This window comes from Muscardinus avellanarius (genome assembly GCF_963383645.1).
Source record: "Muscardinus avellanarius genome assembly, chromosome: 17".
Classification (NCBI taxonomy): Eukaryota; Metazoa; Chordata; class Mammalia; order Rodentia; family Gliridae; genus Muscardinus; species Muscardinus avellanarius.
In genome coordinates this window covers 54,499,221-54,526,653 of record NC_137803.1, presented here as the reverse complement: position 1 = coordinate 54,526,653, position 27,433 = coordinate 54,499,221, and the positions used below count along the sequence as shown (strand labels likewise).

Here is a 27,433-nt window from a genome sequence, read left to right as displayed (position 1 = left end):
AACATATAGGTACAGGGAGTAACTTTCTCAATAAGACTTCCAAAGCGCAGGAAATTAAAGCAAGAATTAATAAGTGGGATCTCTTCAAACTAAAAAGTTTCTTCTCATCAAAGGAAACCATCAAGAACCTAAAGAGGAAGCCTACAGAATGGGAGAAGATCTTTACCAGCCACCACTCTGATAGGGGACTAATATCCAGAATATACAAAGAGCTCAAAAGACTCTACACTAGCAAAACAACCCAATCAAGAATTGGGCAACTGAAATGAATAGACATTTCACAAAAGAAGAGATACAAATGGCCAATAGAAACATGTAAAGATGTTCAACATCACTAGCCATCAGGGGGATGAAAATTAAAACTACGCTGAGATTCTATCTAACCCCAATCAGAGTGGTAACCATAAAGAGATCAAACAACAACAATTGCTGGCAAGGATGGGGGGAAAGAGGAACTCTTTTATTCTTTATTTTGAAACAGGGTCTCACTGAGTTGCAAAGGGCCTCACTAAGTAGCTGAGCCTGTCCTTGAACCATGACCCTCCAGTCTCAGCCTCCCAAATGCTGGGAGTACAAGCATACGCCACCAGGTCCAGCTAGAAGAAGGCATTTCGTGAACATGGTGTGGGGTCTTGGAGAATGGACAATAAGTAAATTATTTTTACTGTCATCATACCACCTAAAGAGAGTCTCAGAAGATTCTTTGTATACAAGAGAAAATAAAACATGAATCTTTTTATAGCTCCCACAACTGCGGGTGCCGAGGAGCTCTTTGAGAAATCTAATGGAATTCAGAATTCAGCAATCACTAATAGATCAGAAAATCTGTCCCCTGCCCACCTCGTCCTGTCTTGCTGATCCTCGCCTCTGACCAGGCCGCAGCATTAGCCTCTTAACAATCGAGTTGGCCAGGCCGCTCCTTGCTCAAAGCTCTGCCGCGCTCTCATTAACTCAGAATACAAACTCCTTACAGTGGCTCCCAAGACGCTCAGTGACTGGCCTTGCCGCATCTATTACCATCCTGACATCTTCTCCACCTACTGTCCCGTCTCTCCCCCCTCACTGGCCTCAAGGCCAGTCCCTGTGCCTGGGGTGTCTTTCCCCAGATAACTTCATTGGCTGAGCCCCTCAGCGACTTCCTATCTTTACTCGGATATCACTTCTCCAGGAGACCCTTCAGTCCTATTTAAAATTCCAACTTAAAAGCCGGGCGTGGTGGCGCACGCTTGTAATCCCAGCATCTGGGAGGCTGAGACCTGGAGGATCGCGGTTCGCCGACAGCCTCAGCTACTTAGTGAGGCCTTCTGCAACTCAGTGAGACCTGGTTTCAAAATAAAGAATAAAAAAAAAATAGGGCAGGGAGTGTAGCTTGGAGGTCAAATGACCCTGGGTTCCATCCCCAGATCCGCAAAAATAAATAAATAAATAAAAAATAAAAATAAAAATAAATAAATAAATAAAAATAAAATAAAATAAAATAAAAAATAAAATAAAATAAAATTCCAACTTAGCCGGGCATGATGGCGCATGCTTGTAATCCCAGCATTCAAGAGGCTGAGCCCCGAGGACCGTGGTTCTCGGACAGCCTCAGCTACTTAGTGAGACCCTTTGCAACTCAGTGAGACCTGGTTTCAAAATAAAGAATAAAAAATAGGGCAGCGGCTGTAGCTCGGAGGTTGAATGCCCCTGGGTTCCATCCCCAGACCCGCAAAAATAAAATAAAATAAAATAAAATAAAATTCCAACCTACACTCCCACTCACATGCCTGCTCTTATCTTACCCTATTTTTATTGTGTCCACAGCATTTATTCCCCTCTAAAATAACATGTAATTCTATCTCATTCAGTGTAAGTTAGTATTCAGTAATTTATCCCAAGCACCTAGAGCAGAGCTCAGCACCCAGGAGAGACTTAGTAAATGCTTAGTGAATGAATGAACTAGTGAATTAATGATGCCTCCATCTCACTGGGTGTGCCCGCTGAGCCATCCACTTCACTAAACACCTTACAGGATTGCTCTTAGACCTCACAACATGAGGAACAATCGTTTTCCTCATTTTACACAGATGAAGAAACTGAGATGAACTTGCTTATCTGAATAGGCCTGCTCGATCCCAAGACTTCTCACATCCCATTACGTTATAATGTCTGAAAACGGACATGCAGAAAAATCAACACTAGTCAGATGCTAATAGCTGAGGTAGAGGCACAAAAATATCCACAAGGCAGATATCTTTGGTAACACCTTCTTTTTTTTTAATGCAGTACTGGAGATGGAACCCAGTGGAATTCTACCTCCAAGCTACACCCCCAGCCTTATTTTTTTTTTTATTCTTTATTCTTTATTTTGACACAAAATCTCACTGAGTTGCAAAGGGCCTCACTAACCACAAACTGTGATCCTCATGTCCTAACCTCCCGAATGCTGGGATTACAAGTGTGCGCCACCACCCCTGGCTTGGTAACACCTTTTAAAACTATATTCAAGTGGGAGATGGGACAAGTTTTTAGGTTCTCCTCAGCCCCCCACCATGTTTAGTGTTTTGTTTAATTTTGATTTTTTTTTTTTTTTTTAGTATTGATGTCTTCTTTCTGAATTAGAATGGGTTTGAATGCTAGCATAATCTTCACAAACTCTGGCAGTTTCAAAAGAGATTGGTATCAGGACAAAACACCCAATGGGGACTGGTTAGTGTAACAGAAAAGTAGGTGAAGGGCATAATTTAAACCCAGGGTGCCCTGAGAAGGTCACTCAATCCTTAGGGTTCTCATTTCCACACTGATGTCATTCCTAAATAGTAAGCTAGAGTCTGTAAAGGCCCAGGTTTGACATTCATAATCATCCCTCAGATTTTCTTTCTTGGACTTTGTGTCCTTTGCTGGGCGTGGTGGCACACACTTGTAATGCCAGCATTCAGGAGGCTGATGAGACTGGAGGATTGTCGTTCGTGGACAGCCTCAGCTACTTAGCGAGGTCTTATACAACTCAGTGAGACCCTGCTTCAAAAATAAAAAGACTAAAAACTAGGGCTGGGGTAGTAGCTCGGAAGTATAATCCCCCTGGGTTCCATCCCCAATACCGCAAAAACAAAAACAGCTGGGCGTGGTGGCACACGCTTGTAATCCCCGCTTGGGAGGCGGAGACAGGAGGATCGCGCTGGTTCGGAGCCAGCCTCACTGGCTTAAGAGACCCTGTTTCCAAATTTAAAATATATATATATAATATAAAATAGGTCTGGGAGTGTAGCCCAGAAGTAGAAGGGCTTCCAGGAATCCCAGTACCACCAAAAAACAAAAAAAAAAAACAAACAAAAAAAAAAGGAATTTGTATCTTTCTATTTTTCCCTGCTCTAAATTTTTTCTATATTGGTGCTCAATGGTTTTTCTACAGGAAGGGTAGATAAAAGGAAATATGACACAAAACTATGTATCAACACATCAAGAAAATCTGGCAGCTGGGTGTGGCAGTGCACATCTGTATACCAGCCATTTGGAAGGCTGAACTGTAAGGATCACTTGAGCTTATGAGTTTGAGACCAGCCTGAGCAACAAAGATAGACTCTGTCATTAAAAAAAAAAAAGGAAAAGGAAAAGGAAGAGGTAAAAAAAAAAAAGAAAAAGAAAAAGAGAGAAAAATATAAAGAAAACAGAAAAATTTGGTGGCAGTGTGGCCAGGGGAGTGGCTGATTATAATTGGCATCAGGAACCTATGCAAGCCAGGCATGTGGGTAGGGTGGGGAGTCAGATAAGTACCTGGCTACTTCTTAGAGTCATGAAGAAAAGTCATTTAATCATTTTGGTTTCCAATTTTTTTCATTAAAAAATGAGATGCCCGGCTGCCTGGCCCCAACACTGGGCGGATGGGCAGGCGCTGGCAGGGCACCCTTAGACGACCCCCTCCCCACCCGGAAGGACCCTGAGGTCCGGGCCACCAGGCCCCAACCCTGGGCGCATGGGTGGGCGTGGACAGGTACCCTTAGGCAACCCCCACCCCACACACCTGGAATGAAAAAAAATTTTCATCATTACCGAGTGCCTGGACCCACATCCTTCCCAAACCACACATACTCTCTTCTCTTTTTTTTTTTTTTTAAAGAGAAAAGAAAAAAGAAAAATATTCGAGAGGGGTTAAGATGGCCGAGGCGGCAGCTAGAATATTGGTGATGCAGACAAAACATATCCATCTGAACTGGAACTTTTGGAAAAATTCCCCGCGAAGGAGGACTGCGGCTTCTCTACATCTTTAAGAATCCTGGACATCACCTGTAAGGAGAGAGTCTAGCGAAGACCTAGGAGGAAGGCGGTGGCGGCAGCAGTGGCCAAGATGGCGGTGGAGACTTGGGAGAGGCAGACATCTGATCCAACCCACCCTGATCCTCTGAAGAAATTACCCCAAAGGTCGAATGTTACCGTCGCGCATGCTTTGGAACACTGGACATTGTGTGGTATGGGAAAAGAGCTTGGGAAAGATTTGAAATGGTGGAGACAGTCACATTGGCAGCAGCAAGTACTCAGGGGAGGCAGAGATCTGACGTAATACACCTGGAACTTTTGAAGAAATTACCTCAGAGGCAGAATACTACCACCACGTACCTCGGGAACGTGGGACAACCTGCTGGGTGAAGAGGGGGCTCAGATCGGAGCCTGCCATGAGGCAAGGCAGGTGATGGGGCCTCTGAGGCCAGGATTGGAGCCTGCTGAGGGGTTAGGTCGGTGCCGGGGCCAGTGAGGCGGGATCAGAGCATGCCATGAGGCAAGGCCGGTGCTGGGGCCTCCGAGGCCAGGATCGGAGCCTGCCAAGGGTTTAGGCTGGTGCCAGGGCCAGCAAAGCCGGGATCAGAGACTGCCATGAGACAAGGCTGCTGGGGCCTTCAAGGTCGGGATTGAAGCCAGCTGATGAGTTAGGCCAGTGCCGGAGCCAGCGAGGCCGGGATCAAAGCCTGCTGCGAGGCAAGGCCGGTGCTGGGGCCTCCGAGGCTGGGATCGGAGCCTGCCGGGGGGTTAGGCCGATGCTGGGGCCATCGAGGCCAGGATCGGAGCCTGCTGTGAGGCAACGCTGGTGCCAGGGCCTCTGAGGCCTAGATAGAAGCCTGCCGAGGGGTCAGACCAGTGCCGGGGCCAACGAGGCTGGGATCAGAGCCTGCCTTGAGGTATGGCCGGTGCTGGGGCCTCCAAGACTGGGATTGTAGCCTGCTGAGGGGTGAGGTCAGTGGCAGGGCCAACCAGGCCAGGTTCAGATCCTGCCGTGAGGCAAGGCCACTGCTGAAGCCTCTGAGGCAGGGATCGGCGCCAGCCAAGGGGTTAGGCCGGTGCCGGGGCCAGCAAGGTCGGGATTGGAGCCTGCCGTGAGGCAAGACTGGTGCTGGGACCTCAGAGGCTGGGATCAGACTCTGCCAAGGGGTAAGGCCGGTTCCAGGGCCAGCGAGGCCGGGATCGGAAACTGCCATGAGGCAAGGATGGAGCTGGGACATGCGAGACCAGGATAGGAGCCTATCGAGGGGTTAGGCCAGTACTAGGGTCAGCGAGGCCGGAATTGGAGCCTGTCGTGAGGCTAGGCCGGTGCTGGGGTCTCTGAGGCTGGGAGCAGAGCCAGCCGAGGGGTTAGTTCTGTGCGGGGGCCAGTGAGGCCAGGATCAGGGACTCCCATGAGGCAAGGCTAGTGCTGGAGCCAGCGGGGTCAAGATCAGAGTCCTCCGGGTGGCCATGCCACTACTGGGGCCGTCAAGAGTGGGATCAGAACTTGCAATGCGGCATGCACATAGAAATAGCACAGAAAATAAAATCCAGATGCTTCCCCTAATTAGCAAGAACTAGGAGGTAAGGGGTAACAGGAGGAGGTCGAGTAGTAGAAAAGGCCCTATTGAGAAGCAATTACGGTGACCAATCAGAGGGGAGGGGATAGGGGAGGATGGAATCTCTTTAAAACTCACAAAGTATGTAAACAAATATAACAAAGATAATTACCAATTAAGCATGGGATCGACGGCGGGGGAGGGAACGGGATGGGGATTGGATGAGGGCTTATTGGATGATATGTGCTTGTATATCCTCTCAAGTCTTGTATTCCAAAGTGATGTATGATTACAAATATATATATAATGAGATGCTCATTTCTACTTTTCCAAATTGTTGTTAAGACAGAATAAAGAGGATAGAAAAAATAGCATGACATGAACTGAATTTTAATCTGTTTATAATGAGACAAATGTCTACCATGACCATGGAGAGTTGAGAGATAACTCTAAATCCTTCCATCTTCCAAGAACCCTGTGGTGCGTCATTTTTTGTTTTTAAAATATTCCTTTCAACCGGGCATGGTGGCACATACTTATAAATCCAGTACTTGGGAGGCTGAGACAGGAGGATCGCACAGGTTCGAAGCCAGCCTCAGCTACTTAGTGAGGCTCTCAGCAACTTAGTGAGACCCTGTTTCCAAATAAAATATAAAATAGGTCTTGGAGTGTAGCCCGGAGGTAGAAAGCCCCTGGGTTCCATCCCCAATAACACACACACACACACAAAAAATATTCCTTTCATTTTCTTCTTAATGTGCAATCCAGCTTACTCTTAAGAATGAAAGGTCCTTTGCTCCTACAAAACAACATTCTCTATAAACATCTGCATTATTTCATTTGAGTCCTTATACTACCAGTATTGGGAAGAGGGTCTTCAGGTCAAACACTGGTATGTCTGGAATTCATATGCAGATTCTAGCTCACTGACTCTGAACTTCTCTTGATTCTCAGAATTCTCGGAGGATCTGATGAAAGCCATGGTCTCTTTCCTCAGAAAAAAAAAAATCTCCCTGATGTATAATTTTGTACATGTCAGCCCATTTAAGATCCTACTGAAGTCTACTCATGGACACAGATTTTAAAAATTTTAAAAATTTCTCCCTGGTATATAATTTTGTACATTTCAGACTATTTAAGACCCTACTGAAATCCACTCATGGAACTCTTGCCCAGTGGTGGCAAAGTGGCCTTGGGAGTGTCATTTTTCCCTTAATTTCTGGGAGAAAAACTAGTCTTTTTACTAGTAGTATAAAACAATAATCTTGTTATTTATAGAGGTTTTGTGTTTTCTTTACCTTAGAATTTCCTAAGAATAAAGGCAGAGTAAAATTTCTAGAATTTACTTGATAACCCACGGCTCAGAACACAGTCAGTAACCAGTCTGTTCTGCAGCCACATCGACACCAAGCAAGCCATTGTTCCTAAGACTCACTAAGGTCAGCCAAACCCTGAGCCCTTACAAATCTCCATAGTTTCCACCTTAACACTAGACATCTAACTACAAAGCAGAGGGTAAAAATAGCCCAAGTCTAGTGTTTACACACACTCCACAGAGCTGCATTTCCACTTCTAGGGGCCTCAATCGTAACACTGTTCACCATCCAAAGAGATATTTCATTTACTGGGGGAAAAGTCATTTCATTTCTTTTTTGTGTGTGGGGGTTTGGGGATGGAACCCCGGGGCATTTGACCACCAAGCTACACCCACTGCCCTATTTTTTATTCTTTATTTTGAAACAGGGTCTCACTAAGTTGCAAAGGGCCTCACTAAGGTAGCTGAGGCTGTCCATGAACCGCGATCCTCCAGTCTCAGTCTCTCGAATCCTGGGATTACAAGTGTGTGCCACCACGCCCGGCTAAATAATTTTATTTTGAATTAACATAAACACAACCCAAAGGAATTAGAAAGACTTTGAAGTGTTCAAAGAATATTATATGCACCTGTTCGTTTAAGGTCTACAAACAGAAAGACTAGAACACTCCAGGATGAGGTTGGCCTTTGTCTTCCATATTGTATGATACAAAGAAGAAGGCAGCTTTGATATTTTCTTCCCCACTTTTCTTCCTGCTCAATGTATTTATACCAAGACTGAGTTGTTCAACCATAGCAAGCCATCAGTAAATACCTAACTACGTAAGTAAACACACAGCAGGAAGAAACAAGATATAATGTTGATCATGGAACATGATTGCACTTCCATTTCCTACAAAGTGTTTATTAGCTAAGGCTGTCTCCCACAGATGATAGAGAGCAATGCTTTCTGAATACAATATACTTGAGTTCAATTACTAATGTTTGAGGGGGTATCAGTTAATTAATATGAATATTATTATATGATTAAATGAAGGCTATAAAATTAAGATAATATTTTTGGTACTGGAAATCCTACCCAGGGGTATTCTACCTCTGAGCTACATCCCCAGCCAGCCTCATTTTATTATTTTTTATTTTGAAACAGGGTCTCGCTAAGTTTCTGAGAGCCTTACTAAGTTGCTGAAACTGGCCTTGAACCTGCAATCCTCCTGTCTCAGCTTCCCAAGTACTTGGATTATAGGCATGCACCACCGTACCCAGTAATAAAAGTAAAATAATATTTAACAAAATTTATCAATAGAGTTGAAGAAATAAAGATCATTTAAAAATACAAATGTATAGAATTCTAAAGATCATTTCACTTTGGAAAAAGAAATAAGTGTACAAAAAGTTGTGCTGAAGAGATGGTGACCGAGAAAAGCAGCATTTACGAGTCCTGCTAACACTCAATCTCTATTGCCACAAAATCAGCACTTTCCATAGCCAGAAAACACTATCAGCAGAGAAATAAAACATGTAAACACAAGGGATAGAGAAAAAGAAGACTAGAAGAACAACCAGAGACCAGAAAATAAACCAGCCCGTATTGCAGAGCCGCACCGGCGCCATCCTGCCTCACAGCACCAGGCTCCAGAGAGGAAAGGTAAACAAGGAGCTGAAGTGAGCAGCTGCGGATCATTTGGGTGTAATTTAGCAGTTCTTTCAGCGCAAAGAATGTCTAAAACTTCCAGTGGCCAAGCTCATCACGCCTTCCAGGGACTCAGAACAGAGCTCCAAACCAGAAAAGAAATACACCTGCCTCATGGCCGAGGGTGTGACAGCGGCGCCATATTGCCAGAAGCGGCAAGTTCACCACACCCACGACAGCTCCAGATCAGCACGCACAATAACTGTAAGTGAAATTGCGGCCCCAACAGGAGAAATCCCAGCACTGCACCCCCAGGGACTTGTGCAGCTTTGATAATCTCCCTGGGTCTGAGATTTTGCAGTCCAACCCAGTGAAGGAGTAGTGGTGGCAAAGATACTACACCCTAGTCGCAGCTCCCTGAGGGAAAACGCCCAGCCCGGCACCCCCACGACCTCATGCAGCCTGAATTAACTCCCTGGGTCTGAGACTTTATGATACAGCCCAGTAAAGGAGTAGTGGCGGCTGAGATTACCACAAACTCGAGATCCAGAGCACCCTAAGTGAAGTCGTGGTGACCTGGGGAAGAACCCAGAGAAGGCACAAACTTCTGAAATCATGGGAAAAAGGAACAACAATAGAGCAATGAATGCCCACAACCCCATAATATTAGAACCTAATAACAAAGAAATTCAGAGATCTCCAGAAGATCAAATCAGGAATACAATTGTAGAAATAATACAGGACTTTCGAAAAGAATTTAGATAGTCTAAAAGAAATCAAGGATGCAATCACTGAAGTAAAGGCATCAATTCAAACTATAAACAATAGATTAAACCACATGGAGAGCAGAATCTCACTCCTAGAAGATGATCACTCCAAAAACAAATGCATATTTTTTTTTTTTTTTTTTTTTTGCGGGTCTGGGGATGAAACCCAGGGGCATTCGACCTCCAAGCTACAGCCCCTACCCTATTTTTTATTTTTTATTTTGAAACCAGGTCCACTGAGTTGCAGAGGGCCTCACTAAGTAGCTGAGGCTGCCAGCGAACTGCAATCCTCCAGTCTCAGCCTCCCGAATGCTGGGATTACAAGCGCGTGTCACCATGCCCAGCTACTAATGCATAATTTATAACTTAGAAAAAAAATCAGACAACAGGAATCTGACATTGAAAGAATATGGGACCATTTTAAGAGAGCTAACCTAAGAATAATTGGAATAGAGGAGGGAAAAGAAGGTGAAACCAAAGGGATCAACAATCTCTTCAAAAAAATAATAGCAGAAAATTGTCCAAACATAGAGCAAGAGGTCGATACACAGGTCCAGAAAACTTATAGAACTCCCTTTAGACAGGATCAGAGAACAGGTTCCCCATGCTACATAATTGTCAAAATGACCACTGTGGAAGCCAAGCAGAGAATCGTAAAGGCAACAAAAACAAAGGGCCAAGTGACATTCAGAGGCAAACCAATTAGAATCACTCCAGACTTCCCAAACCAAGTCATGAGAGCCAGAAGGGCTTGAAGTAACATATTCCAAATTCTGAAAGAAAACAACTTCCAGCCAAAAATTTCCTACCCAGCAAAACTATCTATCAAATTAGATGGGGAAATAATAAGAAATTTCCATGACAGAAACTGAAGGAATTTATGTCTTCAAAACCAGTGCTAGAGAAAATACTGAAAGAGATTAACTACAAAGAAGAAATAGGTAATACACACCAGAATCAGAGAAACAAGATTTTCCATCCAGCAGACAACTAAGCAAAGAAGAATACACAGTATATCAAACAGAAATAAAATCTTAACATATTAGGAATTAAAAGTTATCTCTCAATAATTACACTGAATGTAAATGGCCTCAATTCCCCAATAAAAAGACATAAAGTGGCAAAATGGATTAAAAAACAGAATCCATCCATCTGCTGCTTACAAGAAACACTTTTTAAGTAAAGAGAGTAACAAACTTAAGATAAAGGGCTGGAGCAAGGTAATTCATGTTAAGTAGCCATCCTAACAAATGTGAAGTAGTATTTCACTATAGTTTTTATTTGTATTTCCTTAATGATTAGTTATATTATGATAATGATGAGTGATATTCATGTGTTTATTGGTCATATAAAAATTCTTGGAGATTCATTATCTATTTTAGTCTTTTACCTACTTCTAAATTATATTGTTTGCTTTTATTGTTGCTAATTTTTAGGATTTCTATTTGTAATATTAATATGCCTTCATATATATCATTTGGAAATATTTTATCCCATTTTATCAGTAACTTTTAATTCTGTTTACATTGTCTATGGATGTACAATATTTTTCTATTTCTTGTGAAGTTTGTTTGTTTATTCTTTTGTTGTCTGTGCCTTTGGAATCATATCCAAGGAATCACTGTCAGTTTCAGTGTTGTGAAGTTTTATGACCCTGGTTTTCTTCTAAAAGTTTATAGCCTTAAAATTTACATTTAGGTCTTTTATCTATTTTGAGTTCATATTTGTATATGGTTTTAGGTAAGGGCCCAATTTTATTCTTTTTTATGTAGTTATTATTTTTCAACAATATTAAGTGAAAAGATTATTTCCTTCAAAAAAAAAGTTGTTCTAGCAAATGCATGATAATAAAAATACCTATCTTCTATAGATCCAGCACAGTCAGCTCAAGAAAACGGATATCTAAAATGTAACCCTCCTCTATAACAAGACAGCTGCTCTCCTAAATGAGGTCCCTGAAAATATCTGTGGAACATTTTTCAACATAAAGTGATGCTATCACGCACACGTGGTGTTAATTCCTCCCAACTTTTCTCTGGAAAGCAATTCATTTGAAGCAAGTGCTAAGAGACATGAATTCACCTTAGCAACAAGATTTCCATATTTGCAGCCAACATGAGATCCTTATGAATATCCCATGGCTGACCTATGAAAGTGAGATTGCAAAATGATCCTGTTCCATTTTAAATGGAATTCCGGAATGTTGCCACCACACATTCCAGGTAATCTCCAACAGACTCTGGCTCTGTCACTGAACCTAGCTAGCATAAGCTCCCAGGAGGTCACTGTCACTGACAAAATGACAGCTGAAAGCCAGGAGCGGTGGTACACACTTGTCATCCCAGCGCTTGGGAGACTGAGACAGGAGGATCACAGATTTGAGGCCAGCCTCAGCAAGTAGTGAGATTCTCATCAACCTAGCAAGACTCTGTCATAATAAAAATAAAATAAGGCTGGGGTGTAGTTCAGAGGTAGAATGCCTCTGGATACAATCCCTCCTAACACACACACACACACACACACACACACACACACACACACACACACAGCTGTAGATCAGTTACTGCTCAAACTCAACAGGAATTTTGGCGTTTCTGCCTTTGGAAACCTTCTTATCTGTCTATTCATATAACCACACTATTTTTCCGCAATAACTTTAGATGTCCAGAGATAACGCTTTTATTTCAGTTGCTCTACCAGATACTTTGTGAACTTAAATTTTAGAAGAATTAAAATTATATTACTTATAGAAAAAAATGCACCTATGCCAGACTCCTCGGAGAAAAGGATCAGAGGCAATAGGTGGTTTTGACCACTGAGCCCAGAAACTTCTACGACGCGAAGATCAGCAAGTCTATAATAGACGTCTAATAAAAACCACATGGACTTTGCAAGTGTTTTTTAGTCCCCATGAAACTCAATTATGTTGAGAAAATGATTTATGTCTCAATTTATGTTGAGAAAACGAGAAAGCCAAAGTCAGCCCAGTGTCCAGCAGTGTCCAGCAGTTGACCTGTTAGCAGACACAGGTTCACCCACCGCAGAGTCAACGAGAAAGCACGTTCCTCCCAGGGAGGCTGCTGCTCCGGGCCACAGCAACCTCCTTTGAACAACTACAGATTCACGGTGAAACTTTCTTCTCTGATGGCAAAGACTACAGTGAATTCACTGTCTAGAATCATAGCAGCAAGAATGAAACCCTTCACTCTTGCCTAAAGGATCTCAGGGACTTGTTGACCCAGTGAAGCAGTCTTGACTCCTACCCCAGGCAAGGAGCTTCAACTCAGGGATTTCTGGATACAACAGTCCACATCCATCTTAACTTCAGTGTTTCCAAAGAAATAACGTTCTGGGTTTACTTTGCAGAACAGCTCTGCATCGAAAGCCAGTCTTCCTCAGAATCTTAATGTAATTCTTTCTTGTCATCTAGAATATAGACTCCTTTATTGCACTGATACATCTAATTTTGTTCCAATACAAGTTACTATTATTCTTCGGCTGATTGAGATAAAGCCATGGTTTTTGTTTTGTGTGTATGTGTGAGAGGTGGTCCTGGGGATTGAACTCAGAGTATTCTAACTCCAATTTTTTTTTTTTTTTTTTGGTGGTACTGGGGGTGAAACCCAGAGGCTTTCTACCTCCGGACTATACTCCCAGACCTATTTTATATTTTATTTGGAAACAGGGTCTCACTAAGTTGCTGAGGGCCTCACTAAGTAGCTGAGGCTGGCTCCGAACCTGTGTCATCCTCCTGTCTCAGCCTCCCAAGCACAGGGATTACAAGCGTGCACCACCACGCCTGGCTAACTCCAATTATTTTTTTAAAACAGGGTCTCACTATGTTGCCGAGAGTCTCACTAAGTTGTTGAGGCTGGTCTCAAACCTTCTGTCTCAGTCTTTCAAGTATCAGGGTTATGGGTATATGCCATCATCTCTGGCTAAACCATAATTTTTTAATAAAATGCTCCAGCTAAAGAAAATAATCTGCTGCTCACAACTCTGAGAATTGGCTTTCAGATATCGAAAAGATAGAATTCAACTCCGCTGTAGTTTGGTCCCCTGTGACCTGCAGAATTGAGCTTCTATACTGGTTTCTCATCTAAGCAGAAACCTTACGAAAGCCAAACCTGCTGTGGGTGCTGGAATGATACATTCGGGCTCTGCTTGGTGCTAAAGTAACCTGTGGAAAAATGTCCCTGCCTCCAGAAATATGACAGCTGGCAAATGAAGCCAAGCTCACTCAGAGGCAATAAGGGAAATAGGAACAGATGCAGGTCTCGGGTCTCTCAAAAAATAGGCTGTCCCCACCCCTGGTTTAATGAAGGGCTGCCATATTTAAGGAAAAGTAATCTGAGAGGACTATTCGCAACACATGCCTCTTCCCTAGCCTGGAAGGGCTGCTCGAGACATACCCTTGGGAGTAGCCATAATCGTAGGCCGACGCTGCCTTCCGACTGACTGCAGATCCAAGAGAGTACTGCGTGCTTCCAAGGCTGGAGGCCTGAGAGGCCTGCTGCTGGTGGGAGGAGGTGGACTCCAGGCTGAAGGCCCTAGACTCCTGGCGGTGAGCGGCAGAGGAGCGGCTGCTGTAGGCCGTGGAGCCATGGGTGTAGATGGCAGACCGCTTCTTCTCCTGCTGGTACTGGCTCATGGTGGTGCGGAGGTCCTTGTCACGGTAGCTGAGATCATAGTGCTGGTGGGACTTCTGATAAAAAGGCAAAGACATCATGTGCCCTGGAGGGGATCAGCCAACCTACAAGAAGACAATACATTTGAGTGAGCTCTCAAGGAAAGAATCCCACAGTCATGGAAACTAATGTGTAAGCATGAATGTGTTTATCTTCCTAAAGAGTCAGTGGAGCTGGGTGTGGTGGTGCAGCGCTGCAATCCCAGTAGTTGAGGGTCTGAGGCAAGAGCATCACAGGTTCGAGGCTAGCCTCAGCAACTTAGGCCCTCAGCTACTTAGTAAGACCCTGTTTCCCAAAAAAGTAAAAAAGGACTGGGGGTGTAGTTAGGAGGTAGAATGCCTCTGGGTTCAATTCACAGGAATACACACACACACACACACACACACACACACACACACACGCACACACACGCACACACACGTCAATGGAAGAGTATGTGAAGTTCAGTTTAACTAGGTTACTCCAGAAGCTCTTCCTCCCTAGCCCACACGTGTCCCGTCCCCTCCGCCATTGTGCTTTCTCTGTCCTTTAGTCTAGCAGTGCTTGGCAGTTTTCTCCTATTCTGACTTTTGTGCCTTTCCCACAAGCCCTCTGGGATACATATTTCTAATGTTCTGGCATTGCATTCTAATTGGGGGCTTTATTTGGGAGAATATGTAATGATAGAGAATAATGTGGTGTTCTTTCAACAAATAATTAGTGAGCGCCCACTATGAGCCTGGAATTATTCTAGCACGAGAAACACAGAGGTGAACAGGGAGTGGTGGCACATGTTTGTGATACTAGTACTTGGGAGGCTGAGACAGGAGGACCACAGGTTCAAGTCCAGCCTCAGCAAGTAGTGAGACTCTCATCAACTTAGTGAGACCCTGTTTCTGAGGGTGTATCTCAGAGGTAGAGTGCCTCTGAGTTCAATCCCCAGCACCAAAAAAGAAAGAAAAATAAAGAAATACAGAGATGAACAAAACAAAATCTCCATTCTATAAACCTAATAAACTGGATGTTCCATTGGAGATGGATAATAGTGAAATCTAATAAGTATGGGTATGTCAGAATGTGCTAAGTGCTACAGAGGAAAAATAAAGCAGGAGCCGGGCCATGGTGGCGCACCGTGTAATCCCAGCATTTAGGAGGCTGAGACCTGAGGATCACATTTCACAGACAGCCTCAGCTACTTAGCGAGGTCCTTTGCAACTCAATGAGATCCTGTTTCCAAATAAAGAATAAAAAATAGGGCTGGGGGTGTAGTTCAGAGGTAGAATGTCCCTGGGTTCCATCCCCAGTACCTAAAAAAAAAAAAAAAAAAAAAAAAAAATCCACCCACGTGGTGGCACAGACTTGTAATCCCAGTAAGTACTTGGGAGGCTGAGACAGGAGGATAGTGGTTTGCAGACAGCCTCAGCTACTTAGTGAAGCCCTTTGCAACTCAGTGAGACCCTGTTTCAAAATAAAGGATAAAAAATAGGGCTGGGGGTGTAGCTCAGAGGTACAACACCCCTGAGTTCCATCCCCAGCATCACAAAAATAAAAATTTAAAAATTAAAAAAATAAAATAAAGCAGGAAAGAGGGACGGTGTCATTTAAAACGGCCTCACCAAGGGACGGCTTGGTGGTGAGTGGCCTGCGATCAGGAGCCTGTCTGGGGCGAGGACTCCGGGTGGAACACCACCCCGAAGGCGAAGGCACCTCGAGGAAGCGTATGCGCACGGTGCTCCGTGCGTGACCAACAGGCCAATGGGCTTCAGGGGCCCTGAGAGGTGGGAGAGGACGGCTGAGGGCCGAGGGCTGAGGGCCGAGGGGCAGGAGGCAGGGGAAGGGCAGACAGTGCAGGGTCCTATTGTTGACCCTAAGGTCTGACTTTTACTCTAAACGAGCTGAGAAGCCATTGGAAGGCTCTGAGCTGAGAACCACTCTCGCTGAAATAGACAACTCGAGGACAAGTTGGAAAGCCAGAAGGCCCGTTAGAAGGCTATTATGGGCTAGGTTTCATCCCTTCAAAATGTATCTGCTTAAGTTCTAATCTCTAGGACCTCAGAATGTGACTGTATTTGGAGAAAGAGCCTTTAAAGAGGAAATTAAGTTAAAATGATGTCATTGGGGGGTACCTCACCCAGTGTGACTGGCGTTCCTGGAAGAAAAAGATTAGGACAAACATCTGTGCATATAACAGGGAGAACCGTATAGAGACACAGGGAGAGGCCATCCACAAGCCAAGGAGAGGCCTCAGGAAAATCAGCCCTTATCAATGCCTTCACCTTGGATCTCTAGCCTCGGGATTTGTAAGAAAACTAATTTAAGCCAGGTGTGGTGGCGCACACTTGTAATCCCAGTACTTGGGAGGCTGAGACGGGAGGAACGCAAGTTCGCGGGCAGCCTCAACTACTTAGTGAGGCCGGCTGCAACTTAGGGAGACCTTGCTTGAAAGTAAAGAATAAAATAAAATAAGTCTGGGGGTTTCACTCAGAGGTAGAATACTCCTGGGTTCCATCCCCAATACTGAGAAAGAAAGAAAGAAAGAAAGAAAGAAAGAAAGAAAGAAAGAAAGAAAGAAAGAAGAAAGAAAGGAGGAAGAAAGAAAAGAGAAAGAGAGAAAAGAAAGACCAACTTCATGTGTATCTTGTTGTGGTGGCCCTAGCAAACGCACACAAAGGTCGCTACAAGGTCTGGGCTGGCGACGCCCAGGTATTGTAAGGTACTAGAGGCAGGCGAGTGTGAGAGGCAGCCTGACTGCACAGGTCTTGAAGGTAGAGCTGACAGCATCGCTGAGAGCCCTGAATAGAGTGTGAAGAAGAGAGATACTGCCAAGGTTTTTGCTTGAGTAGCCAACAGAAGACCAAGGTTGCTGTTAACTGAGACGCACGTGTGGGTTTGGGCTGGAAGACTAGGAGCGTGGTTTGCGAGTCTTCATTTGGGATGCGGGCTAAGCCCCCAGGTGGAGGCGTTGGGGGCACACTGGCCGTGTGCCCTGGGAGGACGGGGAGAGGTCCAGGATGGAGAGCTCGGTTTGGAAGTGAACAGCACATAGGTGAAATTGAAAGTGAAAAACAGCAGGAGAATGATTCTAAATGGAAAAGCAAGTGCGAGAACTGAGCCCTGGAGTCACCGTGATGTTATACAAGAGCTCCATTGAGTCTCATAAACACTGCAGAAAAGAAATAGTTTCAAAGGAGAAAAAGTATTTGCTCCATTAGGAACATGAAGGCCTCCAGTCTTCCTATATGAAGAAGTGACAGCCATCCCTCGGTGCGGCAGCCGGCACAGTGAACTTGAGCTGGCAGTCCTACTGACAGCCAAGGCTGAGTTGCTGAGCGTTGGGAGGGCGGCTTCACGCTACCGCAGCTTTCTTGAGTAATCTGTTCACTGACAGGCGGCACCACATGGACCGGGGATGAGGTAATAGTTTTAAAGATGCCCCCTCTCCAGCCTTTAAGTGCCGTTGTGCATGTTCTGAAATGTTTATTATTATTATTATTATTATTATTATTATTATTACGGCTCTGGGGATGGAACCCAGAGGCATTCAGGCTCCGAGCTACACCCCCTGCCCTATTTTGTGTTTTTTATTTTGAAACAGGGTCTCACTAAGTAGCAGAGGGCCTCACTAAGTAGCTGAGGCTGGCTGTGAACTATGCATGATCCTCCAGTCTCAGCCTCCTGAATGCTGGAATTACAAGCGTGCACCACCATGCCTGGTTGAAACATTATTTTTAAATCCTCTGAGAAAATTTAGTTTTGAAGGAACCAGTTTTTTCCAAACCTTGTTTTTTTAAAAAAAAAAAAATCCTAAGCAATGAATTCTTCTAAAATGGTCATATTTTTTATTATGTTTAAAACTACTTTTTAAATAAATGATTTAAAAAGTTAGCATGTGTTCCCTAGAGAAGAAAATCCAGCAAACTTCACCCCAGAAATATTTATCTTGGGCCTCATGGAAGATATCAGTCTACTTGGCATTTCCTAAGAGAAAAAAATAGCTACTAGCAAGCAACTCTGCTTCAACCCTTAAATAGATTGCTATTTTCTGTTATTAAGTATACAGAATAATTATCATGCATAATGAACAACTCTTAGATGGATTTTTATAATAAAAAGGGTTAGAATGTATTAATGTAGAGTTATATTAGGTAGTTATAAAGAAATAGATACATTTCTATAATGATACATAATACAGCCCCATGGCAAATGCTATTTGAATGATTTCCCAAAAAATTAAAGGATTTTCTACTATATTATGTTATAAGTTAAGGTCACTATTCAAATGATTTGAAACACTATAATTTCACAAAATAAAAAATCTTTCTTATTTCAATTCTATTTTCTATTTTATTTCCTACAAATATATTTATTTTTAATAATATTTAATATTCATAGATCACATATCACAAGTAAACAGGTTTGACTTCAAGTCAACAGAGCTGGTTGACCTCTGGAACAAACTGTAATGAAGGTATAGTTCCTCCTCTTCATCAAGTAAGCAAGGATTATCCCTAACATGACAGCTAGAGTTTGTTGGGAAGAAAGATGGTTTTCTTGTCTTTTGTTCCTTTAAACCTAAATTTTCTTTCTGAAAATAATTGGGGAATTTAGGAAGAAATATTGACTTCTTCTGTGTGATCTGCACTTTTGTTCAGGTATTAGAGGCCAGAAGCTGAATCAGCCACAAATTATTCACAAAAGTTGTTAACCTTCGGGTGATTCTGTGGGTTGTAAGCTGCCTCTGAGATCCCACTTAACCACTTCCAAGTTAGGGAGATCACGATGCGTGCACCCATTCATCGCTGCACTGTCAGGGAAAAATCACTGCCTCATAAACCCGTGGCTTCAGAATTAATTTGTCTCCTTTGGGCCTAATTTGCAATCGGGGAGTATTGTAGACATAGAGAAGAAAGAAGAGGATTTTCTGTCCCTTGTCCGTTCCAGATTCCAACCTAACTGCTGAGCTGGAACTTGGAAAGAATACACTTACACTCCCAGTCGAATCTGAGACAAATGTGATCTTAAGATCTCATAGGAACGACAGCTGAAGTTACAGAGAATATGGTGATCTGAGGAAAGCCCCGCGGCCCGCCGGGCACCTGCTGCTCCGCTCTCCCTTTGAGGAGCTGAGCTTTACTGTTTCTCTGCTATTCTGACATCTCTGTGAGAAAACCGCTGAGCCGAGGAAGAGAGGAAGGAAGCACAAGCCACAGCCTGAGGAGCATGTAAACTCTCAAGTGTGTTTCTCTGCCTTGGTGGCGCACTCACTTACCAGTTTCCAGAGGAGTGCTGGTGGTGGGAATGTTCCGAGGCGGCCGAGGAGCTGGCTGAGACAAGGAAAACCCCAGCTAGGCTGAGTCCAAGGAGAAGTTCAGAGGTAGGGCTGAAGACCAGACCTCGGGGGCCGGTTCAAAAATAATTCATGTGGTCAGGCTGCAGAACGTCAGGGCCTCCCAGCCGGCCTTTTATGGCCAAGCAGGCAGATAAATATAGCAGCAAATGGGAAGGGCGGCCCGAAGCCGGCGGAGGAGAGGCACCGGCAGGTAGCTGACTCTGTAGTGTGATTACATTAATCCCATGGATGGGTCTGGTCTGATCAAAGCAAAGAAAGCGAAGATTTCTACTGAGCTCTAAGACCTCGTTCCACCTCACTTTATCACTGGATATTCCAAAGTGTCATGGAAAGAGTGGTTTGTGCTGACCGCTAAAAATAGGTGTAGTAATCTGATTCTCAAAATGGACTTCATGGAATTTTAATGCCAAGCAAGATGTGAGCCTGGGCCTGCTGCTAACGACACGTGGACAAGATGTCTGAACGATACAAAGTGAAAGAAAGAACTCGAGGCTGCCCAGAGTCGCCACACCGCGGTGGCAGTCTGACCTCACAATACGGTCATCACCATCTGTCTTACTGCAGGGAAATCTACAAAGTCAGACACAGCTCTGGTCTGAATCTTTGAGTCCCTGTTCACTAATGAAAACCTTTGGAGAAGACACACACGTTTTCTCTTGCCTAAACTGAGAGGAGGGTCAGACTAAGAAAGACCATCCAGTCTTTGTTTTCTGGATGGTGTAACCAAAGAGGAGGTAAACCTGGTGGGTAGAGCCCGCACTGTAGACAGAATTGGATCCAGATTCCACCCACTGATGGCCTCTCCTGGCCATGTAACCTCAAGCAATTTATTTTTCCCTGCCAAGCTTCAGTTTCCTTCTCTGTAAAATGGAGATGACAGTGTCCAAGTTAAAGGATTACTATGGAGATTAAATGTAATGATGTAGATAAAGCACTTAACCCATGACTGCCACAGAGTACTCCGTAAATGCCAACTGTTATTATTTTTTTAAATTAACTTCTCTTTATTTTTGGCCAAGAACATAAATAATGATAGCAACAAAAAGTCAAGAGTACTTACTTAAACACTTGTTGAATTAATATGCAATCAGTAACATTTGTTGAAAGATAATCAGTATGGCCAGGAGTGGTGGCACAGGTTTGTAATCCCCGTGCTTGGGAGGCGGAGACAGGAGGATCGCGCTGGTTCGGAGCCAGCCGCGCTGGTTTAAGAGACCCTGTTTCCAAATAAAAAAATAAAAATAGGTCTGGGAGTGTAGCCCTGAGGTAGAAGGGCTTCCAGGAACCCCAGTACCACACACACAAAAAAAAGATAATCAGTATGAAGTATGATCAATAACAGATCTAAATCTTAAGAATTACTAGATTTTCTTCTCTTAAAATATAGATTATATTTGAAGTATATAACTAGAAATATATTTGACAAGGCATGGCAGTCTTTGCAGAGCAATTGCGACACCATTGAGAGTCAGTAAAATAAATGCAGATATGTTATCATTTAGGAAAACTGAATGTCATTAGGACATCAAATCTTTACAGTTTGATTTATAAAGGAAATGTAACCTTATATGAGTTCCAAATCAACTTTTCACAAATTTGATAAATTGACTTTAATATTCATGTGGAAATGAAAACCAACAAAATAATAATGATTTTGAAGAAAAAAAACAAATGAGTATCAATCTATAAGGCATTATAACTGTTATTGATAGTAGTAATATATCAGTTCATTCTCCAGATATATATAATGTGCAGGTTGGTATTCTGATATATTGACCTGTGTTCTATCTGATAAGCGATTATGTAGACTGAATATAAAATCACTTATATCAAAATCTTAGAAAGCCTCAAATATTGTAATGTGTGTGTGTATTTGTGTGTGTGTGTGTGTGTGTATGTGTGTGTGTGTGTACATTTTTGAGGTACTGGGAATGGAACCTAGAGGCATTCTACCTTTGAGCTACACCCCCATCCCTATTTTTTTATTTTATATGGTACTGGGGTAGAACCCAGGGGCTTTTCTACCTCCAGAATATACTCCCAGACCTATTTTATACTTTATTTGGAAACAGGGTCTCACTAAGTTGCTGAAAACCTCACTCAGTAGCTGAGGCTGGATTCAAACCTGTACAATCTTCCTGTCTCAGCCTCCCAATTGCTGGGATTACAAGCGTGAGCCACCATGCACGGCCCCATCCCTATTTTTTATTCTTTTGTGTGTGTGTGTGTGTGTGTGTGTGTGTGTGTGTGTGTGGTACTGGGGTTCCTGGAAGCCCTTCTACCTCTGGGCTACACTCCCAGACCTATTTTATTTTTGGAAACAGGGTCTCTTAAGCCAGCGTGGCTGGCTTCAAACCTGCGTGATCTTCCTGTCTCCGCCTCCCAAGCGCGGGGATTACAAGCGTGTGCCACCACACCCAGCGTTTATTCTTTATTTTGAAACAGGGTCTCACTGAATTGTAAAGGGCCTCACTAAGTAGCTGAAGCTGTTCACAAACTGCGATCCTCCTGTCTGGGCCTCCCAAATACTGGGATTACAAGCATGCACCACCCAGCTTATTGTAATATATTTTATAATTATTTTCTTTTCAAAAATTTCTGTAGCCAGCCATGCTGATGCACATTTGTAATCCCAATACTTGGGAGGCTGAGATAGGAGGATAACAGGTTCATGGACAGCCGCAGCAACTTAGTGAGGCCCTTTACAATTTAGCAAGACCCTATTTCAAAATAAGAAATAAAGCAGGGCTGAGGGTATAGCTCAGAGGTAGAATGTCCTGGGTTCAATCTTCAGTACTACATAAATAAATAAATATTTTAATTCAGACAATTTTTAACTAATACATAAAAACACAAACTTTGCGTTGTAATGTGGTACCGTGTGAAGTTTAAATACATGTATATACTGCATAATGCTTAAATCAGGATAAACATATTTATCTTGAACATTGATCATTTTGTTTATGGTGAAACATTCTAAGTTCTTTTCTCTAGCTTTTGAATTATACAGTTTCATATCTGCCGCCCAGCTATGCCGGGGCAACAGGTGGCCAAATGCCCAGAGATAGCATGGGGGACATGTGGGTACACAAGACCAGCGACGGCCCCAGGAAGAGTCCAGTGGCCCATCCTCAGGGTGTGTGGCCACGCAGTGCCTCCTCTCCCTCAGGTTTCAGCCAGGGGCGGCTAGGCAAGGGACATCGTCCTGTCCACGGTGCCCTTGGGTCCGCGTCTGCACCACCCAGACCGGAGTCTTGCATGTTAGGCCGCAGACACCGTGGCGTCATCAGCATCAGCTTGCTCAGCTTGACTGTGTGACCGGCATCCCAAGGAGCCACTGTCCCGGGGCACTTGCACGGAAGTAGTTTTCTATGGGTAACACTAGCTGGTCCTGCTTCCCAGTTTGTACAAGACAAAGGCAGTGTCTCTCAAGATAATGGTGTCTGGACTTTCCAGCCCAGGCCTGCTATTGTTGTTACTTTAGCTTGGCTAGGCTTTGGGGAACAGAAAGGGGCTCAGGAACATGAATTTTACTGTCCCCCTTTTCTTTAGTAGCAATAGTACATGAACTATTGGCCACTCTACTGTGCACCAGCACTCCTACCAAACTGTAACTTAGTACCTATCGACCCCCTCTTCCCCCCCGCCCGCTCCCTCTTCCTTCTCCAACCTCAGGTAGCACCACCCTTCTTTCACCCTCTATGAGATCAACCTTTTAGATTCCACAGATGAATGGGATCATGTGGTCATTATCTTTCTGTGCTCGGCTTCTTTTCCTTACCATAGTGATCTCCAGTTCCATCCATGTTGTAACAGGTGACAGGATTTCATTCTTCCTGATGGAAACGGCGCTCCATCTCACTGTGCTTGGGTACCACGCTTTCTTTATCCACTCATCCCTTGATGGATGCTTCAGTGGCTCCCATCTCTTGGCCATTGTGAAGACTGCTGTAATGAACGGGTGATGCAGATGTCTACATACTGATCTTTCCCCCTTTGGCTATCTTCCCAGTAGTGGGACTGCTGGATCTTATGGTAGTTTTACTTTCAATTTTTTGAGAAGCCACCGTACTGTTTTCTATAATGGCTGTAGTAATTTACATTCCTACCAACAACATGCAAGTGTTCCTTTTTCTTCACGTCCCTGTCACCACTTACTATCTCTAATCTTGATAACACTCGTACTTTCTTGATGATAACCACAAAAATACTGTTGAGAATTTATCAACTGTCAGACACTAGAATAGGTGCTTTATATGCATTATTCCAGTGACTTCTCATGACACTGAAAGGGAGGTGTCAGCTCCACTAGATAGCTGAGGAAAGAGGCTTTAAGGGGTAAAGTCATAGCCGGGCGTGGTGGCACACGCTTGTAATCCCAGGATTTGAGAGGCTGAGACCGGAGGATCATGGTTCGCAGACAGCCTCAGCTATTACTTAGGCCCTTTGCAACTCAGTGAGACCCTGTTTCAAAATAAAGAATAAAAAATAGAGCTGGGGGTGTAGCTCAGAGGTAGAATGCCCCTGGGTTCAGACCCTAGTACCGAAAAAGAAAAAGAGGTAAAGTCATAGGCAGTCGTGGTAGCACTTGCCTGTAATCTGAGTTCTTGGGAGGCTGAGATAAGAGGATGCAGGTTCAAAGTGAGCCTTAGCAACTTAAGTGAGACCCTGTTTCAAAATAAAAAGGACTGGGGGTGTAGCTTGGAGATAGAATGCTACTGGGTTTCATCCCTAGTACCAAAAAATAAAACAACAAAAAGAGATAAAGTCGCCGGGTGTGGTGGCACATACTTGTAATCCCAGCATTCGGGAGGCTGAGACTGGAGGATCACGGTTTGCGGACAGCCTCAGCTACTTAGTGAGGCCCTCTGCAACTCAGTGAGACCCTGTTTCAAAATAAAGAATAAAAAGTAGGGCAGGGGGTGTAGCTCGGAGGTCAAGTGCCCCTGGGTTCCATCCCCAGACCCGCAAAAAAAAAAAAAAAAAAAAAAGTGAAGTCATTTGCTAAGATCATCCAGATTATGGATGGCACACACACAACACAATCAGAAATACCTGAATTCCAAAGTCCGTGCGCTTGATGTCACGTACTGCTGTAGCCTCTAATGCCACTTTGCCGATAAGAAAGTAGATATTTGAAATGGTCATTCAAGTGCAATAGCAATCTCCACTCATCACAGAGGGTCAGCTTCTGAGCTATCAAAAGTATGTGAAAGAATCTATTCCACTTAGTTCCTGGTCCAGTTTCCTGGTAAAATTCAACGTGGCATTTTTTTTATAGACATACACCTCCCATTCTTGTGCATCTGAACGTTTTATCTGTGTGGAACCCACTTGTTTGTGTTTTTGTGTTTTGTGTGTGTGTGTGTGTGTGTGTTTCTGAGGGTGGGAACCAGGGGCTTTTCTACCTCTGGGCTATACTCCCAGACCTATTTTTATATTTTATTTGGAAACAGGGTCTCACTAAGTAGCGGAGGCTGGCTTTGAACCTGTGTGATCCTCCTGTCTCAGCCTCCCAAGCGCGGAGATTACAAGCATGCGGCACCACGCCCGGCATCCATTTAGTTTTTAAACATCCAAAACCAAGTCGGGTGTGGTGGGCACGCTCGTCATCCCAGCATTCGGGAGGCTGAGACCGGAGAATCGCGGTTCGAGGACAGCCTCAGCTACTTAGTGAGGCCCTTTGCAACTCAGTGAGACCCTGTTTCAAAAAGAAAGAATAAGAAATAGGGCTGGGGGTGTAGCTCGGAGGTAGAATGCCCCTGGGTTCCATCCCTAGTACCATAAAAACAAAAACAAAAACAAAACAACAACAAAAAAAAACAGAACACAGTGACTATTCTCTAATTTCACCCACCTGCCACTGAAATGAATCTGGGTGAGCCACTTCTGTGGACAACGTGCTGAGAGGTGCTTTAAGTCTTCTCAAAGTGAGAAAGAGAAAAAATAAACACAAATGAGAAATATAAGTTGTCACAGTACGAGCTAATATTGACAACTGTTAGCTAGATGCGAGGCACTGATACTGCTTTCTAGTATCTTATTTGGTCATCGTACACACGTTAAAACATTTTATGGATTAAGAAACTGATAGAGTCATATTCTTTAAGTCACATGACTAGCATGAGACAGAGGATTCAAACCCAGGTCTGTTCTACACAGAGTCCCCTCCCTGTGCACCACACGGCGTCGCCTCTCAAACATTGACCTCTGGGTGTGGGTGTGTGCCCGGACAGGGAGCAGGTGCCCACAACACCGTCCCTTAGAAGGAAGAACCGTTGCAGAAGAAGAGTTTCATTATGTTTCAGATGTAATATCAAACTGTACTGGCTCCACATGTCAATACAATGAAATAGTTACTGTATTTTGAATGCACAATGAGCTGGGCGTGGTGGCGCACGCCTGTCATCCCAGTACCTGGGAGGCTGAGACTGGAGGATCGCAGGTCCTAGGCCAGCCTCAGCTTAGTGAGGCCCTCTGCAACTTAGTGAGACCCTGTTCCAAAATAAAGAATAAAAAATAGGGCTGAAGATGCCCTCGGAGGTAGAAAGCCCCTGTGTTCCACCCCCAGTACAAAAAAAAAAAAAAATCCACCTACACTGTGGAAAACTAAAATATCACCTATTCATTGTCATTCAGGAGCCCAGTGAAAGACAAGGAGTTTATTTAAAACAAATATACGGTAACGCTGGGCAAAGGAGTTGAGCTAGACCTAGGGTCCTAGAGATCTCTCTGCTGTAACACCATCTGGATTCAGTCTTCTCCAACAGCATATGTACCCACAATACAACTATCCAGATAATAAATTGCATACAGTGATGTATTCAATGATAAAACTAAAATTTAAAAAGAACATTCAAGCTGGGCGTGGTGGCTCATGCTTGTAATCCCAGCATTTGGGAGGCTGAGACAGGAGAACTGCCTCAGCTACTTAGTGAGGCCCCTTGCAACTCAGTGAGGCCCTGTTTCAAAATAAAGACTGAAAAATAGGACTAGGGGTACAGCGCAGAGGTAGAATGCCCCTGGGTTCCATCTCCAGTACCACAAAAAAAAAAGGACAAAAGAAAGAAAATTTAGTTAGGCTCATTCAAATAAACTGTTGTGATCTAATCAAAGTTCCCTTTTAGATATGTACTCATTCTGTTAATTACACCTATTTTTTTGGTGGTACTGGGGTTCCTGGAAACCCTTCTACCTCTGGGTTACACTCCCAGATCTGTTTTACACTTTTTATTTGGAAACAGGGTCTCTTAAGCCAGCGCGGCTGGCTTCGAACCTGCGCGATCCTCCTGTCTCCGCCTCCCAAGTGCAGGGATTACAAGCATGCGCCTCCACGCCTGGCGTTGCACTAATTTTTTAGATGTGTAATTTTTCTGAAAACTTAATAGAGTGCCAATCACCTATGAATTTCAAATGTCTTGGGAAACCATGTAATGCAAAATGCTTGCTTGCTTGCTTGCTTTCTTTCTTTCTTTCTTTCTTTCTTTCTTTATTTTTGTGGTACTAGGGATTGAACTCAGAGGCATTCTACCTCCAAGCCATACCCCCAGTCTGATTTTTTATTTTGAAACAGGATCTTACCAAGTTAACAAGAGTCTTTCTACTTGCTAAGGCTGTCCTTTAACTTATAATCCTCCTGTCTTAGCCTTCCAACTATTGGAATTACAAGCATGCACCACCACACCCAGCGCAATATACTTGTATTTATTATTTATTTGTTTATTTATTTATTGCTGCACTGGGGATGAAACCCAAGGGCATTCTACCTCCAAGTTACACCTCCAACCTTATTTTTTATTCTTTACTTTGAAATAGGGTCTGAGTTGCAAAGGGCCTCACTAAGTAGTAGCTGAGGCTGTCTGTGAACCTGTGATCCTCCTGTCTCAGCCTCCCAAATGCTGGGATTACAAGT

General features: G+C 43.7%; 1 protein-coding gene across 1 annotated transcript in view; it reads right to left on the bottom strand.

The window, feature by feature from the left end:
* Window positions 1-14,233, bottom strand: part of MYOM1 (myomesin 1) — a gene marked incomplete at both ends in the record, with an annotated part of 139,171 nt that extends 124,938 nt beyond the window's left edge. The window contains one exon of the mRNA XM_080714848.1: window positions 13,917-14,233. Coding sequence (XP_080570974.1) covers window positions 13,917-14,233 — 317 coding nt within the window. The remainder of the gene's footprint in view (window positions 1-13,916) is intronic.
* Between the last annotated feature and the right edge of the window lie 13,200 nt (window positions 14,234-27,433).